Source organism: Egretta garzetta, unplaced genomic scaffold, assembly GCF_000687185.1.
Source record: "Egretta garzetta isolate BGI_Z169 unplaced genomic scaffold, ASM68718v1 scaffold471, whole genome shotgun sequence".
NCBI lineage: Eukaryota > Metazoa > Chordata > Aves > Pelecaniformes > Ardeidae > Egretta > Egretta garzetta.
In genome coordinates, this window is record NW_009258629.1 from 1,051,879 (window position 1) to 1,068,134 (window position 16,256).

The 16,256-nt window shown below is 36.9% G+C and overlaps 1 protein-coding gene across 6 annotated transcripts in view; it reads left to right on the forward strand.

Moving 5' to 3' along the window:
- IL31RA (interleukin 31 receptor A) overlaps nt 1-15,973 on the forward strand; it is a 33,801-nt gene extending 17,828 nt beyond the window's left edge. For all 6 annotated transcript variants that reach the window (XM_035903713.1, XM_035903710.1, XM_035903711.1 and 3 more), the window contains 10 exons: nt 2,623-2,788; nt 3,385-3,467; nt 4,033-4,249; nt 5,689-5,871; nt 6,472-6,573; nt 7,959-8,105; nt 9,245-9,385; nt 10,616-10,709; nt 12,265-12,343; nt 13,168-15,973. In XM_035903713.1, coding sequence (XP_035759606.1) covers nt 2,623-2,788; nt 3,385-3,467; nt 4,033-4,249; nt 5,689-5,871; nt 6,472-6,573; nt 7,959-8,105; nt 9,245-9,385; nt 10,616-10,709; nt 12,265-12,343; nt 13,168-13,767 — 1,812 coding nt within the window. In that variant the 3' untranslated portion in view covers nt 13,768-15,973. The remainder of the gene's footprint in view (nt 1-2,622; nt 2,789-3,384; nt 3,468-4,032; nt 4,250-5,688; nt 5,872-6,471; nt 6,574-7,958; nt 8,106-9,244; nt 9,386-10,615; nt 10,710-12,264; nt 12,344-13,167) is intronic.
- The last annotated feature ends 283 nt before the right edge of the window (nt 15,974-16,256 follow it).

Sequence of the window (16,256 nt, forward strand, 5' to 3'; positions counted from 1 at the left end):
TTTGTCTTTCTGACACTTAAATGGACCTGTTATAGAAAAAACAGTATTTAGTAATTTGCTTCTTTCAGGTGGCCTATTCCAATGCTCCTTGGTATGGAATTGATTCTGTTTGCAGTCTTACTGTTTCCTTCTCTGAATTTAAGAATGGTCCAAGTTGCTTGGCTTGGTTTTTAAGTTCATCAAACTGACATGTCTGCCTTGACCTTACTATCATACACTTTAAATGTGTAATTTTGGGAAAGAAGAATTAATCAGAGAAACTAACAGTAGCCCTCAGAGCTTTAAGAAAGTTCCTGATACTAAGAATATTTCTAATTAGCATCCTCCTCACATTCTCATGTTAAGCATTTTTACTATAGATATGACATATTAGTTGTTGGGTTCAGGATATAGTATTCGGGATAATCTAATGGACAGGATGGCTCAGGTCCACCTGGGATATGAGAAACTGAACTAATACTTATTTAAAAGACATGTTCAAGATATTTATCCCTTTAGAGTCAAGACACTGTCCTTGTCATGCTTTCATGCATATGAGATCCTTCCCAAATGTTGAAAATGTTCACATTTTTGTGAAGTTACAGCATTATTTTGTATTGTGTCTGTTTATCAGCACCTGCATAAGAAATCAACCTGTCTACTTTTTCACTATCAGATACAGTCTACATCCATTTTCTTCCTCAGAACTTACCTGCATTTTTCCACAGACACTCTGGAGAAAAAACAGTAGCCATGATCAGTAAAGAAAAAAATCCAGTGAGCTTAGTTCTATGGGATCTTAGACAGGCATGATTCCTAGTTTTGCCTGTAGCCAATCCAATGGCAATGGCCAACAAAGGCAGCCTCAAAACATCAGTTAGATACAGGAGCTGTTTTTCTATCTGTCAGCATATATATGCAAAAAAAAAAAGAAGGTTTCAGGAAATGACAGATATTTTCTTGACCTTTTAAGCCTTCCTACCAAAACAGTCTAAATAGTTTGCTGTGAACTGTTTTTACTGAGTGAAAAACAGATGACCTATCTTTATACTTGCATATGATTGCATATATGCATATACTTGCATATCATTTCTCATGATAATTAAATATTGCTAACAGCCTTCTAGCAAGTAACTAAAAGCTAGTCTGGGGTGTCTGCAATTCTATGTTATGTTCTGCAGGAGGTTGACAATAATTTTGAAGCCCTTTTTATTGCAGGTTGGCTAAAGAGTCCTCTAGCAGTGGTTTGTAGATCCCCAAATTCATTCTCATTGGAACAGTTTTCTATTTTTGTCAGTGAGTTTCTTGAGATCAGAATGGACTAAATTTCCAGTTCCATCAGGCAGTGCATTTCCCATTATGGGGTTCAAAGGAGTGGGTGTCTGCATTTTGTATTGTTTTAGTTTGATTCACTTCCCATTGGAAGGTTCAACTGGCGGAAAACAAGAACTTCTTCCACAGGTTTTTGGCCCTGTTGTTGTAAATCTTTGTGACATTGCTACTTCCATTTGGCTCCCAAGAGGGAATCCTCCTAATTCCAAGTCTTAACCTTTGCTGACCTTCTTCGAGCTTAGCTAGCTTGAACATTTTTTTAGCATCTTTCTGTTTCAGTCATCTGAAATTTGAGGGGAGAAGAGTTGTTAATTATTGATTACTTTCTGCAATTTGGAGGAGCACACATTAATGTTGGAGTAGTGATCGTATCAATCCTATAGTTCCTGTTGTTTTCCTCTGCATTCCATTGTCAGTACGGTTGAGTTGATGCATCAACTCCAATTCCCGGTTTTCATGTCTTCTTTAACCTTTTGTTTTGGAACAATCTAGCTTCTGACTTCCATCAGTGAGATGTGAGTGGGCTCCTTTTAAGATGAGGAAATTACCTTGTCGTTACTTTTCCAAGAAGATACTGCATTGGTTATTTCTCATACTCTTTCCTTCCTTCATCACTTAAAGGCTCCATCTTCTTTTTTTCTCTTGGTACCAGAATTTTCTGTGTTTTCATTGGTCTTTTCATTTTAATCATACGCTGATAATCTTTGGGATGGCCTACAGCCACACTGTTGTATGGCTGAGGGCTAGAAGACCCCGTAACTCAGGAAAGAAACAAGTATCCAGCTGGCTCACAAGCTGCGGGTGACCGCTGCTTTCCCAGGGACGCTTCTGCTGTGAGGTGGAGCTGTATCCCAGGACATTGCGGTGACACGGGCTTTAGCAATACCCAGCTGCTCCCCCACAGCGGGAACTGCAGTCGTCCAGCACCTCCCTGTGCCAGCACAGCTGCTCTAGAATTGCGTGTGGGCTGCACGCAGTTCACGCCGCAGGTCAGTCAGTACAGACCTAGTTTTGGCTAAAGTTTTTGCTAAAGTTTTTCAAACCCTGGAGTTAGCGGTGGGATGGCAGGGTTAGGTTAATGGTTGGACTTGATGATCTTAAAGGTCTTTTCCAACCTAAACGATTCTTTGATTCTATGGGAAGAATGAAAGTGCTACACAGAAAAATGAAATATGAAACAAGTAATTTTGAGTTTCAGAGGAGTGAGGTGGGAAACATGAAAGCTGCATCCTTTGTGTTTTTTTTTTAAAAACTCATGTATCTGCATGCGGTTTCATAGCAAATAATTTTTGTTCATGTATTTACTTTCAGGAATTTGTCACTGTCCCACTGAATTTTGCAGAGAAAACAGGTTCATGTAATCTCACAGGTCTGTGGGACTCCACAGAATATTCAGTCGCCATTCGGTGTAGGAGTTTTGAGTCAGTAATCTGGAGTGAATGGAGTAGAGAGATAACAGCAAGCACAGAAGAGAAAGGTAGGCTTACTATTTAGTAAGTTTTCCTTTGGTTATACTTCGGGGTTTAATAATGGAAAGCTGTATTTTCAGCATATTATCAGTCTCTTGAATTTAGAACTCTGTTGTTTAAACAGAACACATGTTTTTTGTTTAAATATAGAGGAGGGAAAACTGAAAGATGAGAGCAAGGAGTAGAGGAGATTTGAAAGGTGATGCAAACAACATAGGGCTAAGGAATAAAATGGGTCAATAGATAGTGCAGAGAGGAGAAATTAAGAGTGTAGATGGAGGGTGAACATTGCTAAGTAGGACAGCAGCAGAAATGTAGTGTAAAACTGTGTCCAATAAAATGAATTACAAGTAGAGAAATTGAATTGTCAGTTGTAAAACGACTAGAAAATCTCTAGAACTTTACAAATAAAAGAAAGTAGAGGAAACATACGGAAAGAGAGAAACTGTACGAATTAGAGGAAAAAGGCACAGCATTACACAAGGGAAAACTTTTTAATAAGTTCCTCTCAGATGGTATTTTTGAAACCTTTTGATTGTTTTTACTATATTACACTATCTTTTTAACATAACAAATTTCAAGATATTTTTGTGTCTTTAAATAGCTCCTTCAGAAAAAGTGGATTTGTGGAGGGTAATTGAGTCTTCACACTCAACTGGAAGTAGATCTGTACATCTTATGTGGAAGGTATACGCTCTCTTTTGAATTGATAAACATATAAATACTCTTTTTTTGAATTGACAGTCATACTGGTATCCTGCAGCTGATGTTGCGTTGAAGTCCCAGAACATATAACTGTCAAGGGGTTTTGCTGTCATCAGAAAAAAACCTGACTGAACTAAAGCAGAATTGAAAAGGCTTTTGTTTACTGAATGGCAGATGAATAGAGTTTTGTAATCTGTGCAGAAAGGAAGGGTTTAATTGTGTTCAGATCACTGCAAAATCTGATTGAAAGTCCTTAGAACTGCTCTTAAATAGTACGGCTTACCAAAGCTGTGTTTAAATTCACTTTAATCTTAGAGTGACCAAAGGCGCTTTGTGTTTCAAATATCAGTATTTGACTTTTGAACCTTTCCTTCAATGAAATTGTTGCAGCTGACTGCCCTGAAGATGGGACTGAAGGAAGTACCTTGCTTTTCTGAATACAGTATAATCATTTTGTAATTTGATCTGGACTCTTCAATACAATATATGCTTTTGATTGTACAAATAACACTGTGAAACACTTACTACTGCATATTTTTCTTAATAGCCATTAAACAGCTTTCCACCTTCTGGGAGAATTCTAGGCTACAAAATACAGTATTTTCCAGAAAACAATGCTACAGTTAAAATGACAAACATCTCTACTGATACGAAAATTATTTTACTTTTAAATGAAGAGGCATATATAACATCTGTTGCTGCCTATAACTATGCTGGAGATTCTCCTGAAGCTATTTTGAGGATTCCATCCACTGGTGAAAAAAGTAAGATTTCTCAGTATGGTGATTCTTTTTCCCTTTAACAAAAAAATTATCTTCCTGACTTCTGTTTAAATTCTGTTATAGTGGAAGTAAAATTGTGCTAAGGACTTCTGTCATAGATCTATATATGTAGAGCTGTATTTTGTACAAAGCTGTGTAGTCCATTACTTTTTACTAGAATAATATTATCTGGTTGTCATATTTTGCTATCACATATCATGTTTTTGTTACAGACTATTACTGTTGGGGTTTTCTGTTATGAGATATAGTTGTTTAAGATGTCAGCACTTTCTGATGTCTTAGTAGAATTTCTATTTTCCTACTTTCTGAGGGGTTTTTGGTTTTGGTTTTTTAACCTCAGACCTCCCAAATTACATGGAGTCCCACCCAGTTATGTCTCATCCCTCTACTAGGTCATAAAGTTGGTTACCACTGGGCATTATTGCAGTGCACTTAACAACGTCTTTCAAAGATGTGTTTAATAGGAGTCCCTAAGATACGTCAGTGGAAGCAGAGAGGGAAACATTGTGTTTATTCTTATTTTGTATGCATTCCTAAACTACCCCATCCCACCCACTGCCAGGGTCAGGAAGCTGGTCTGCTCTAGCACAACAGTTGTGTCCTTTGGCTTTTATGTTTAATTCTGGTATCTCCGTGAGCCCTGTATTGCAACATCTTGCTGCTTACCCATGATCCGGAAGAGAGGTTGCATTTGACACACTTGAGTCACTTCTCCTATGTCAATTGTTCATGAAATAAGTGAGAGTGTCCCCCTGGAATTGCGCAATCAAATTCCAGTCTAATCAGAAAAGTGGATATGTAGGCATGATACAGTCTTTTCCTGGAGGTTGCTGACTACCTCTCTGTCCACTTCTGCACCCCACAGTAAATGTTTTTCTGATTTTTCCATGGTGGGACATGCTTTACTCTTTTTTCCCCTCTGCTTTGCCAGGTTGGGTTTTCACTCAGGCTTTCATTACCTCTGTTGTGCAGGTTGACGGTTCACTTTTGCTTCACTGCCATTTCATGACCTTGCTGACTTGATTTACTGTTTTTCTATTGCCTTTGTCATCTCAATCAAAACTTGCTTATCTGCACTACATGTGAAATTGGTAGTAAATTGGTTTCTAAAATGTTACAAACTGTAAAATTCAGATCCTAAAGGAGAGACTGGTCTTTGATTTTGCATGTGTAAACCTCCCTGAGTACCATCTCAATCCCACCTCCACCCCTTTTCATTGTAACGATTCTTATATGCTTCATTTTAAAGTAGTATGAGTACATGCATGTAACATAGGTGTAAAGTAACTTTTTCAGCTTTTTTTTTTACCCTTGATGAAGGTGCTTCTAAGGAAGCAATCTCAGCTTTCTATAATTTAATTGTTTTCTTACTGCCGTTTTTATGAAGATAGAATTACTGACATTTTCTGTTAAATTTTTAGCTTCTCAGATTATTGAAACTGTGAGGACCTTTACAACAAATGAAGAAGTGGTTGTGGAATGGATAGCCTCTGAACCAGAAGTAAACAAATATGTAGTTGAGTGGTATGAGGAATTGGAGACAGATCCTTTTGGTAGATCATGGCAATACGTATCAAATTCTACAAACTGGAAAACTAACAAAAGTATGTTCATTTATCAGTTACAGCTGTAACAATGTACAAGATATATATATGTATTTATGTATATTTATTTATAGATAGACTGGAAGGAACAAACAAGAATGAACTCATCCAGCTTTCCTCAGATAATTTTTAAAAACAACAGTATTATTACTTGCTTTACTGAAATCTTTGCATGTAATTAAGTAGCAGTTTTAACTTTCAAGTTTTCACACACCATGCAAGATGGTGTTTGCTCCCATGTAAGATTAGGCTACAGATTCCATGTTTAAGCACTTCCTCTAAACCTTAAGCTGTTACGGGATGAATAAGTGGCTTTGCATAGAGAAGCTGTATGAGGCTGACATATAATTAACCATTCAAAGTATTTCTAGTGAAAAATGAGTCAGAAACCAAGTGCTGTTACGGATACTACTAAATAAAATTAACTACGTTAAGGGCAGTAATGAGCATTTGAGGCAATATATATCGCGCCTGCTAAAATATTGAACAAAATAGAGGTCTGTAACAATATATTTAAACTGCACTGTGATTTATTCTACTTTCACTTTATTAATGTCACACAGAGAATTGTATGTAAATATTCCCTTTTTTCCTTTACAGAAAACTTTAAGCCATTTATATGCTATAACATCTCGGTGTATCCTCTCTATGGAAATAAAGTAGGAGCTCCATATTCAATACAAACGTACATTCAAGAAAAAAGTATGTATTTAATAATGTTGTGAAATGTGTGTTGTAGTCTGTCTCTGAGTGCATTATCTTTGAGCAATTTGGTACTGGCATTACTGAAGGAGAGATGTAGATGCTGAAAAAAAAACAAACAACAACCCAGGATTCAGGCTTCCTGATTTCTGTTCATTGATCAGTTACTGAATTGTTCAGTAAAGAAAGTTTGTATCTTGTGATACAGGTACATTGCTGCTTGAATTCACTCATTTGTTGTAAAGTTTACATACTGTGTGCAAAGCACTTGGAAAGAATGTAGCCACAAACATGAAATAGTTCTTTAAACTGGCTATCTCTTAAATGTTGCAGCTCATTTACATATATAATTAGACTTGATTTTAATACTTGACTGCATTTATCAGTCCTAATATATGTGGAAATTCTACTCACAGAATAAAATGGATGCTTTGAAAAGCTTGCTTTTTGTTAAATTTTATAAAGGAGCAAAAGATTTGCAGTCCTGCACATAAAAAAGTAAGAAGCCATGATGTTTGCGATTGGGTGCCAACTGTGGATGAAATAGCGTTTTGAGGAGGGGAGAGGAGGTTTCTTTATTTGTAGAAGTTTAATGTGAATTCAGTGGAGCTCTAAAAATGTAGTTTAATGCTAATTTTAAGATTTCAGGTGAAAATTTCAATTTGTGTGTGCGCGTATATAGGTCTACGTATGTGTGCATACACACATAGTACAATGCTCTACTAAACAGCATTCATTACTAGGAAGGGATAATGGAGTATTGTATATTTAAGTAATACTTACTAGCACAATTAGAACTTTGTTTTGAGTGCTTTCCAGTTTATGGGGAACTGTGACAGTACTAAAGGTTGTCAGAGAATGGGTAGGAAAATATTTGTTTTAAAACAGAAGCACAGAGAACTCTTGCTTCAAAGTTACGAGCAATGCACTTGAGGTTGTATTGTGTACGTAGAAAGGCTTTCTCTAATGTAATGGGCAATGACTGGGGGTGCTGGACCCCAGATGATTCTCAGCGCAGCCAGAGACGTCCTGCATAGACAGTGACTTTGTGCCTCAGTTCCCCTATCAGTGCATAAGGTGTTTTACCTCTTGATCTCTCTCTGATGTTGTGATGATAGAGCCTTTTAATGATCTTGAGGTATTTGGATGCAGTAACACTGACTATGCAAATGCCAGAATAGATGAGGGGAAGTATTACCAGAACAGGACACACATTAAAGGAGTGGAGGAGGTTAATGGCTATATCAGAGCATTAAGATGACATATTTATTTGTACAGTCGTTGCCCCTAGTGTTACTGGTGTGGGTGAAGTAACACAGACAGATAACGTTGCGGTACTTAGCCTATTTTACTACTTTTTATAATTTACAATGCTTCTGTTGTAGAGCCGTCAGAAGGACCTGTGGCTGACACAGGCATTCCGGGGAAAAATGAAGTTACAATAAAATGGAAGGAGATTTCGAAGGATAAAAGAAATGGATTTATCAGTAACTATACAATATTTTATAAACCTGAAGATGGAAAAGAATTGAGTAAGTATACGCTAAGCATCAACACTTTAAACAGGGTTATGACAATCTGCTGTCTGAAGATAGTTATTTTCATAGTTATTAGCACAATTTGTTATTTTATGTTATAAATATGTCTGAAATTACTGGTACTAAAATGTAGCTTACATAAAGATTAAACTTCTTTTAGGTTTAATTGAAATGATGTGGTATTCTAGTGACTGGTCCCTGCTTTAATACTACATGCGTATTCTTTTGCAATTTCTTTGTTCTGAACTTACTTTGTACTGCACTGCTTGCTCTCAATTAATCTTTTTTAATACTGGTCTTGTACTACCCATGGTAGTACAGCCTTGACTGTTGACCACATCGTCCTTTCTGCTTCTCAGACGCAATCTGATGGATCTTCAGGTGATAACTTTAGTCAGTATATTGCAGCACTATCATTCCTCTTCCCTTTCCAGACCAGGAAAAAATGTTTTAGTAGCTTTAATTTCATAATTCCGTAATATGAACATGCTTTTAATACTGTTTGTAGATGTAGAATGTTATCATATATGCCCTTCACTTAAAGAAGTGAAGCACATCATACTAATTCCAGTAATGGAGAAGGTATTGGAAATGTTGAATTCTATTCAGAAAAGCATTTTGAAACTTGGAAAAAAATTCCTGTTGATTTTGGCTTTTCTCTGATTTTATTGGGGTGATATCCTGCTGCTGATAGATTGCGTCCTTTTGGATGATTAGTGTCTAACTGCATGTGCTAGGAATATAGTTAAATTTCATGGGCTGCAAAAACTATTTGAAGTTCTTAACTTATGAGCCTAGGTTCCAAGAAATAAAGTTCTCAAAGCACTGGTTTCAATGACAAAATGAACTACAGGAGACTGTAATTTGCCTGTCTTTAATATTAGCAAAAAATGTGTGGTTATTTTAAAAAGTAAGTAGAGGATTGTTTATTTTTTTACCCTAAACTTTTAAGTAGCATTGATAAACATTGTTTGGTAATTTAGTGTTTTCTCTCTCAAAGAACTGATAAGGTCGCTTTTGTTGCCTTTAAAATACTTTGTGATCTATCATTGCAAAAGATGCTAAATGAGTGTACAGTTCTCTGATACAACTTTATTTTCTGTGTTTATTGACATAACTCTTCTCCTAAAAAGATGAAACAGTGAACTCTGATGTTCTGCAATACAGACTGAAGTCCTTACAGGCTAATACGCAATATACTGTCTATATCATGGCAAGCAATGGAGCTGGTGGAACCAATGGAGAGCCAAAAACCTTCAAGACTTTGAAATTCAGTAAGTAATGTTCCAAGTTAGTTATTACTATTTTAAAAACAGGTTTGGGAGTCATCTCGCAGACTAAAACCTCAAGATTGGAAGTCAAATCCCAGAATCTCTATTATGCTGCCAGTAAAGCTGTGGAATGCTATGGATGTTTGTGGGAGCAACAGTTTGTATGCTGTCAGTTGTGGGATGGGGTGCCTAACAGTTTATTAGAGAGCAGACATTTCCACCTGAGATACTGGATTTAGAACAGCTCTGCATTGCGTTGCATCTCTTCTGCTGTTTAAGCTTAACTAATAAATGAGTGCACAGGTTGTGACGAGTGTGTGTGTGGAAATACCTTTTCCTGTTTTTTACTGTTTGTTTTAGCCAGATTTTACCAATGAGGCAGGTGTGGTGGCTGCAGGTCAGAAGTTCAGACACTTCCTCATCTCTACTTTTGGAAGAATGTTCTCAGTACATACATAAATTGTCATAGTGGTGGGGAAACTGAGATATAAAAAGTGCAGGAGCTATCCTTAAACTTGTCAGGGGAGTCGAAGCTAATTTATTTTTTGCCTGTAAATTCATCTGCTAGTTTGCTACTCAAATGCAAGGTAAGTTAGACTATGCTGAGGTCTGGTCTCTATTGCTATCAGTACCTACCTCTGGCAGGTACTTGGAAGCTAGCTCAGATATCTGTGCACTGTTTCAGTCAAGAGTAACTATTTTTTTCTGTATTTAAAACTTATCTCCTGCATTGAATTTACCATTTATTTTGTAGTAACAGGTAGAATTGGCACTATATGGCAGTTTTGGGTGACTCTTAAAACAACAGGTGCCCAGAGAGGTGGTAGACACTTCATCCTAGGTGACTTTCAAAGGTTGGCTTGGTATGACCCTAAACAACCTGATTCTAATTTCAAAGTTGGATGAGGTAACCTACAGATGTCCCCTCCAATCTGGATTATTTTGTGATTCTATTAAAAAAAGGAAATTTTAAAATGCAATACTTCTGTTCCTGAGAAGTCTCATCATGAGCTGATTTTCTGGCTGAATAGCTGTGACCTGTTGGATTCAAAATAGTCATCTGTTGATATGTCATACAATGAATACTGTACAGTATTCTGAGTAATTTTGGCTAGTTTTGACAGAGCTCTTCAGAATTGTGCTAATTAGGTGACTTTTATGTTGAAAATTAGCCCTCTTAAGGGAATGCATGAAGGAATTATAAACATATGTGGATTTTTTTTCCCTTTAAAGATAAAGAAGATGTTATTTTCATTGCTGTACCCGTTGGATTAAGCATGGTGTTTCTGTTAGTTCTTTGGATAACGTGCATTTTGAAAAAACACACGTGAGTGCATTTTCTACCTTCTAAAACTGAATGCAGTCAGTTAATTTTAACTCCTAAAGGCAAATATTTATATATCTTATAAATGCTTTTGTGTGTTCCAAACCAATGTAAAATTAAGAAATAAGCATCAAATAACTAAGCATACAGGGTATCTTGTAACTATAATTAATGTGCATAGCCCAAAAATAAATACTAATTTTATAAAGTGCAGTAAATCAGAACAAAAGAAGTAAGAGAAACAGATGTCCATATCGCCTATGTCAGTTTATGGTAAACGCTACATGCCACTTGCAATTCTATGGTCAATCAAGTGAGGGGAGCATACTTTAAGTCAGTTACTGAAAAGTTAGTAATTCCAAAAATAAAGTTTCCCAGGCATTCTTGACATATCCACTAGTACACCAGTTGGACACATTTCACATAACCCCTATTGCTTATCTTAGCTACATTAATATTACTTTTGTTAGTTTGTGATACTTCCCTTGAGCTGTAAAGAGGTCAAGAAGAAACTAGAAATTACATCATGTGAAAGCATTTGGATGCTTGATCCATGAGTATGGATCCATATCTATACACGATTCGGAATCCTTTTATCTGCTGTCACAGATGTCCCCTGCTAGATTTTAAATTGCTTCCTTGGAGCATGGGGATGCTATAGCATCCTAAAGATGACTGTGAGGATTTTTTAAGGTCATATGTGCTTTTATTTAGCATGAAGAGTGACTGGGTTGTTTGGCTGAAGCTTAGTAAGAAGGTTAAAAAACCCTATTTTCGGGTGTTCTAAGCTGTTAGAAGCAAGATTGTTGTCATGATAAGCATCAGGTAGTAAGTATAGCTGGAGTAGTAAGTATAATTTCCAGTTCTTTTACATCTTCATCTGTGTGTATTCTGAATTTTTACAATAGTAAGAAACTATGTTTTGATTCTGGAGAATACTGTGAGATGTAGTTGAGAGTTTATATTCTTGTGTAGATCAAATCGCAGTGTGAAAAGTCAAGCTGTGACCTGGTTTTTGTTCACTTACATACATACCCAGTATCAATGAATGGCTAATTTTGTTTCCTGTTTACTACTCCATTGGACAGTTATAAGCTGCAGTGCCAGTTAGCACCATTTGTCTGCTGTTAACATAAGAACTCAGCGTAGCTCTAGTGTGGTGTAGTGCTGAAGACACTTTCCTAGAGCAAAGTTTACCTCAGGTGGCCTTTCACTGAAGAAACACCCTGAAACGTGATCACAACAGGTTTTGTATACAGCCATATTTTGGCATGCTATTTTTTGATCTCATATATCATAATAAAAAAAATTACTTCCGTGCATTAGTAATTTTTCTGCAATCTCTCTGTAACCCAAGATTTTTATGTGTTGAGATCTTTTGTAGTAAAAACTAATGTGAGGGAAAACAATTTTAATGCAAAAGATTGTGTTTAGGAAAGACTTCCTTTGTGAAAGTTTGATATTTTAGCAGTATTTGGGCTTTCTGGAGATCTGTTCATTTTTCTCTTAATAATCTATTTCTTTCATCATTTGACTAAAATTCCTTTCTCAATGACAGGTTTAAAAAGGTTTGTTGGCCTGATATACCCAATCCTGCGGAGAGCATTGCAGTGGAATGGCCTCTTGATGCATCTATGGTAATAACTGCAATTTTATGTATTAAAGAAGAGATCAAATGGAAAGAAGATAAGTCCTTCCCTGACAGTCATTTTATGACTAAATAAAAAAAAACTGTTGAGTTTCATTCTTCTGTTTAAGTGCTATAAAATGCTCTTCATTGTATTTCAAAGTAATAGAAAAGATGCACCTTTATAAAGTATATTCATTTAATGCTTATACAATTGGAGAAATAATGTTTTGAAGTTATAAAATGATTGGTATAAATGGCTATTCAATAAATTCAATTAAATTTTCTCAGGTTGTTGAGTCTACTGAATCTAATTCCCACATCTGGATATCTCCTCCCTTCTCCACAAAAAATATAGTGCAACATGTAATAAGATGTGGTATATTACTGCACTAACATTTCTGCCTTTTTTTATTGTTGGATATTTATTCCTTATTAAAGTTTTGATGTTTATTTGAATGAGATGGAGTTGATAAGGTTTACATTAAAAGTGTAATCTGTGGAGAATGGGATTTAAACTTTTTGTCTGAAAAATGGCTTGTTAGAGTGAAAAAGATGGAAACAGTCTGAGCCTGATTCTGAGCCTTCATTGGAACTCTGTGTTTTACTAAGCACAGAAAACCTAATGTGAAGTGTTTAACAAGTAGACAGAGCAAGATTGTAATTTTTAGTACTCACTGACATATAACTGTGTAATAGCTGAAATGCACATGAACTCTTTTATTAAGGCATTTTTAAAATTGAGTCAGAGCTCAAATGGCAGTCTATTAAAAAATAGACTAATACCTTATCTATGCCTATATAACTTTCCAATTTATCTCTTTGTTCTGACAGAGTAATTCATTTCTGAAGGGAGTGACATCTGAAGCTAAAACCATAGACTTTGAAGATGTAAGTGTTTTGGAACATTGTTTTCCAGAAGAAAGTCAGGAAGGATCACTACTAACGAATTGTGAAAACCATATTTCTGAGTGTCCTGATACTAATACAAAAGGCATGATTAATGGAGATAAAAAGATACTCTGTAATGAAGAAGATGAAGTTGCTAAATGTTTTGCACCATCCATGCCTTATGTAATTACTGATCAAGATATCAGAAGTCAAATGCATTCAGCTTTGGTACCAGCGAAGGAAATCCAACCCACAGAAGTGCTGGCAGGTGATTTATGTGAATCCCAGCAGATTTCAACTAAAAATGAAGAAAATGGTAATGAAGAAGTTTTAAAGCTGGAAGACTTCAGTGAAAAAGCATTGTTCAATCCATACCTTAAAAATTCTGTTAAAACAAGGGAGTTCCTTATTTCTGAGAACTTGCCAGAACACAGGAAGAACGAACCCAAAAGCCAGTCAATGGTCTTACCTCCTTTTCAACAAAATGTCGCAGGACAATCCTATGTAACAGTGGACATGTTTGGGCTGGCCACAGCTCATTAGCATGAGAAAACTTACCTTTGTAAAGTCCCCGTGTGAGATGTATCTTGGCACTGCAGCTCGTGTGTGTTCCTATGTTCTAACCTGGCTGATCTCGGCTGATTCGGATGAAAGCACTGCCTTCCTTTGAACAGCTGTGAAGTCGGTTTTTTGCACTGTGTTTATACCTGTCAGGGTTCACTTTCACTGTGGGGTGGGGTTTTTGGTTTTTTGTTTCTTTGGTTTTGTTTTTTTACCAGACAGATGAGCCAGCAGTGAGGCAAAGGACGTAGCTTTTCTTATTCTTCTTAGTTCTCCCACACCAGTCTGCTAAAACAAACTGATCTTCGCTGCAGGAGCATCCAGCAGTGCAAGCAGCTCACCGATTTCCCCCCGGGCAACCAGTTCCCGTGGCTGAGCTGCGCTGGGGAAACGCGGACTGACTTGAACGGAGCCAGGATCTGTCGAATCCTTCCTTAAGTTTCGTGGAGTAGAACTACTTTCCTGTTCTTATTTCCGCCAATTGTTTTATATCTGGTTTTAAGTATAGTGCTCCTCCTGTTCTGCAAATACTTTGTAGATTTCAGTAATTGCCTTTTTGCATCCCGACTCTTGAATCAGTGGTTTGGCTCATAGTTTCTCTGTTTTTAATGAGAGGGTATTTGCTAAGTATATGCTATTGACCTATCAGCAGTTTCGAAAAGGCAGGGTTATGCTGGCTTTGTTGCTTCCTTCCCTTTCTCTTGTGTTTTTAATCATCCTCTGCCTTTTGTGCTGCTTTTTTCTCTCCTGTTTATTTGCTGCTTTTTAAATCTCTGTTTACTGCAGTGTATCTTCCTATCTTCTTGTTCCTTTGCCTCTAATTTCTCCCAGTTTAAGCTGTGTTTCCCAGTTGAGGTTATGATATTTTGAAATGAAAAAGAAATTCAGCTAAATACAGCATCTTGTGTTGGAATAAGCACTGAGTTTATATTTAGGAAATTATTTTTCTGGGAGGTATTGAAAAAACACTAAGTCTACAAAATATCCCCAGATATCTTCTGGTAAATAATTTAGGGTTAGAGATTTCGACATGAAGGCTGTAACTTTTGTCATTTGTTTTATGATTTTGGTAAGTCATAAACTACTTGTAGTTTCCATTTTATACAGCAGCAATTAAGCAGGAAACTCTCCATCATCGTGCTATTTTTTTTTCCAGCAGGGAAGAGGCTATTACTGTAAAATCCTTACTGAAGTATTTACTCTGTGAAATGACAGGAGAGTCAACTCTTAAGTAAAATGTGTTAAAAGGGGATGTTCAGTATGACACGCGTGGCATATAGTCATTTTAAGACTTTATTTTCACAGTATTTAAAGGCTTGATGTCATCAGTCTTGCTTGCACATAACTACAGACTTCTTTAGGGGTGAAGAAGATACAGGAGTCATGGGGATAAAAAAAGGAGAGACAAATGTGAATAGGAATAGAAAGCCTTGCCTTTCTGCGCAGGAAGAGGAGTGGGAGAATGGAAAATACATTGTCCAGGATGAGTGACGAGGCTGAGCGTTACCCTGGATAATATTGGCTATCACATTGTGTTGGGGCAGACGCGGTGAAGTTTGCATTTCGGCTTTTCATCTATAGCTTGGAAGTTGCTTTCACTTACAGCGATGTCTGTTTACTTTCCGAGAAAAGCTGAGGAAACAATTTCTGCAAACGTTCCTTGTACAGCAACACTGATTTCCACCCCCCGTCCAAGTTTGTTGGATTGCTTTCCCAACCACAGTGCTATAAGCCAAAATGGATGTATGTTTGTTCTTAAAAGCCCTTGCTTACTTAGATAAGTCATGCTCTGAAATGAAGATGGGATGCAGCTTTGGTTGGGTCAATGCTCCTGCTGCTTCACTCACTTCTGGACTTCTCACTCACAGCTGCATTGCCATTTCCTAGGGTTCAGAAGTCACCAACCCAGTCCCAGCAGTGTTTTTCCCCTTGAATCTCAGTATTTGTTTTAATATCACAAGATTTAAAAATAAACAGGTAACAGAGATATTTTGGGGCCCGTCTCGGAATTGTTTAGCAGCCGTATGAGAGCTGCATACACTGAGTTGCATGATTAAGTCAGGTAAAAAATAAAACTAATGCAATCTTTAAGGGATCATTGGAAAGGGGAGGTTCTTGCTGGGTGGCTTGAGTAGGGTCTCGCTGTAAAATCTCTGGAAGAGAAAATAACCTGCTTTTCCATCCCATTTTATTTACTTCTCTATTGCTATTCTGCTTTTCTCTCCTCACGTCTGATTTCCTTGCCCATTATTTTCTCTGAAAAAGAGTAATGCAGTAAGTTGGCTCAGTACATCTCCAAAATTAGGGCTGCCTTCTGCCCATGCTCTGGCACGCCAGCTTCTTGGACCTGGTTTGTTTTGCGTTCAGAGTTGTAGTCTTTCTGACGTTTTACAAACTTTCAAACTAATGCTGTGAACCATGAGAAAAAATAAAAGTGAGAGCACATCAAAAGTTTTTGTCAGTTTATACTG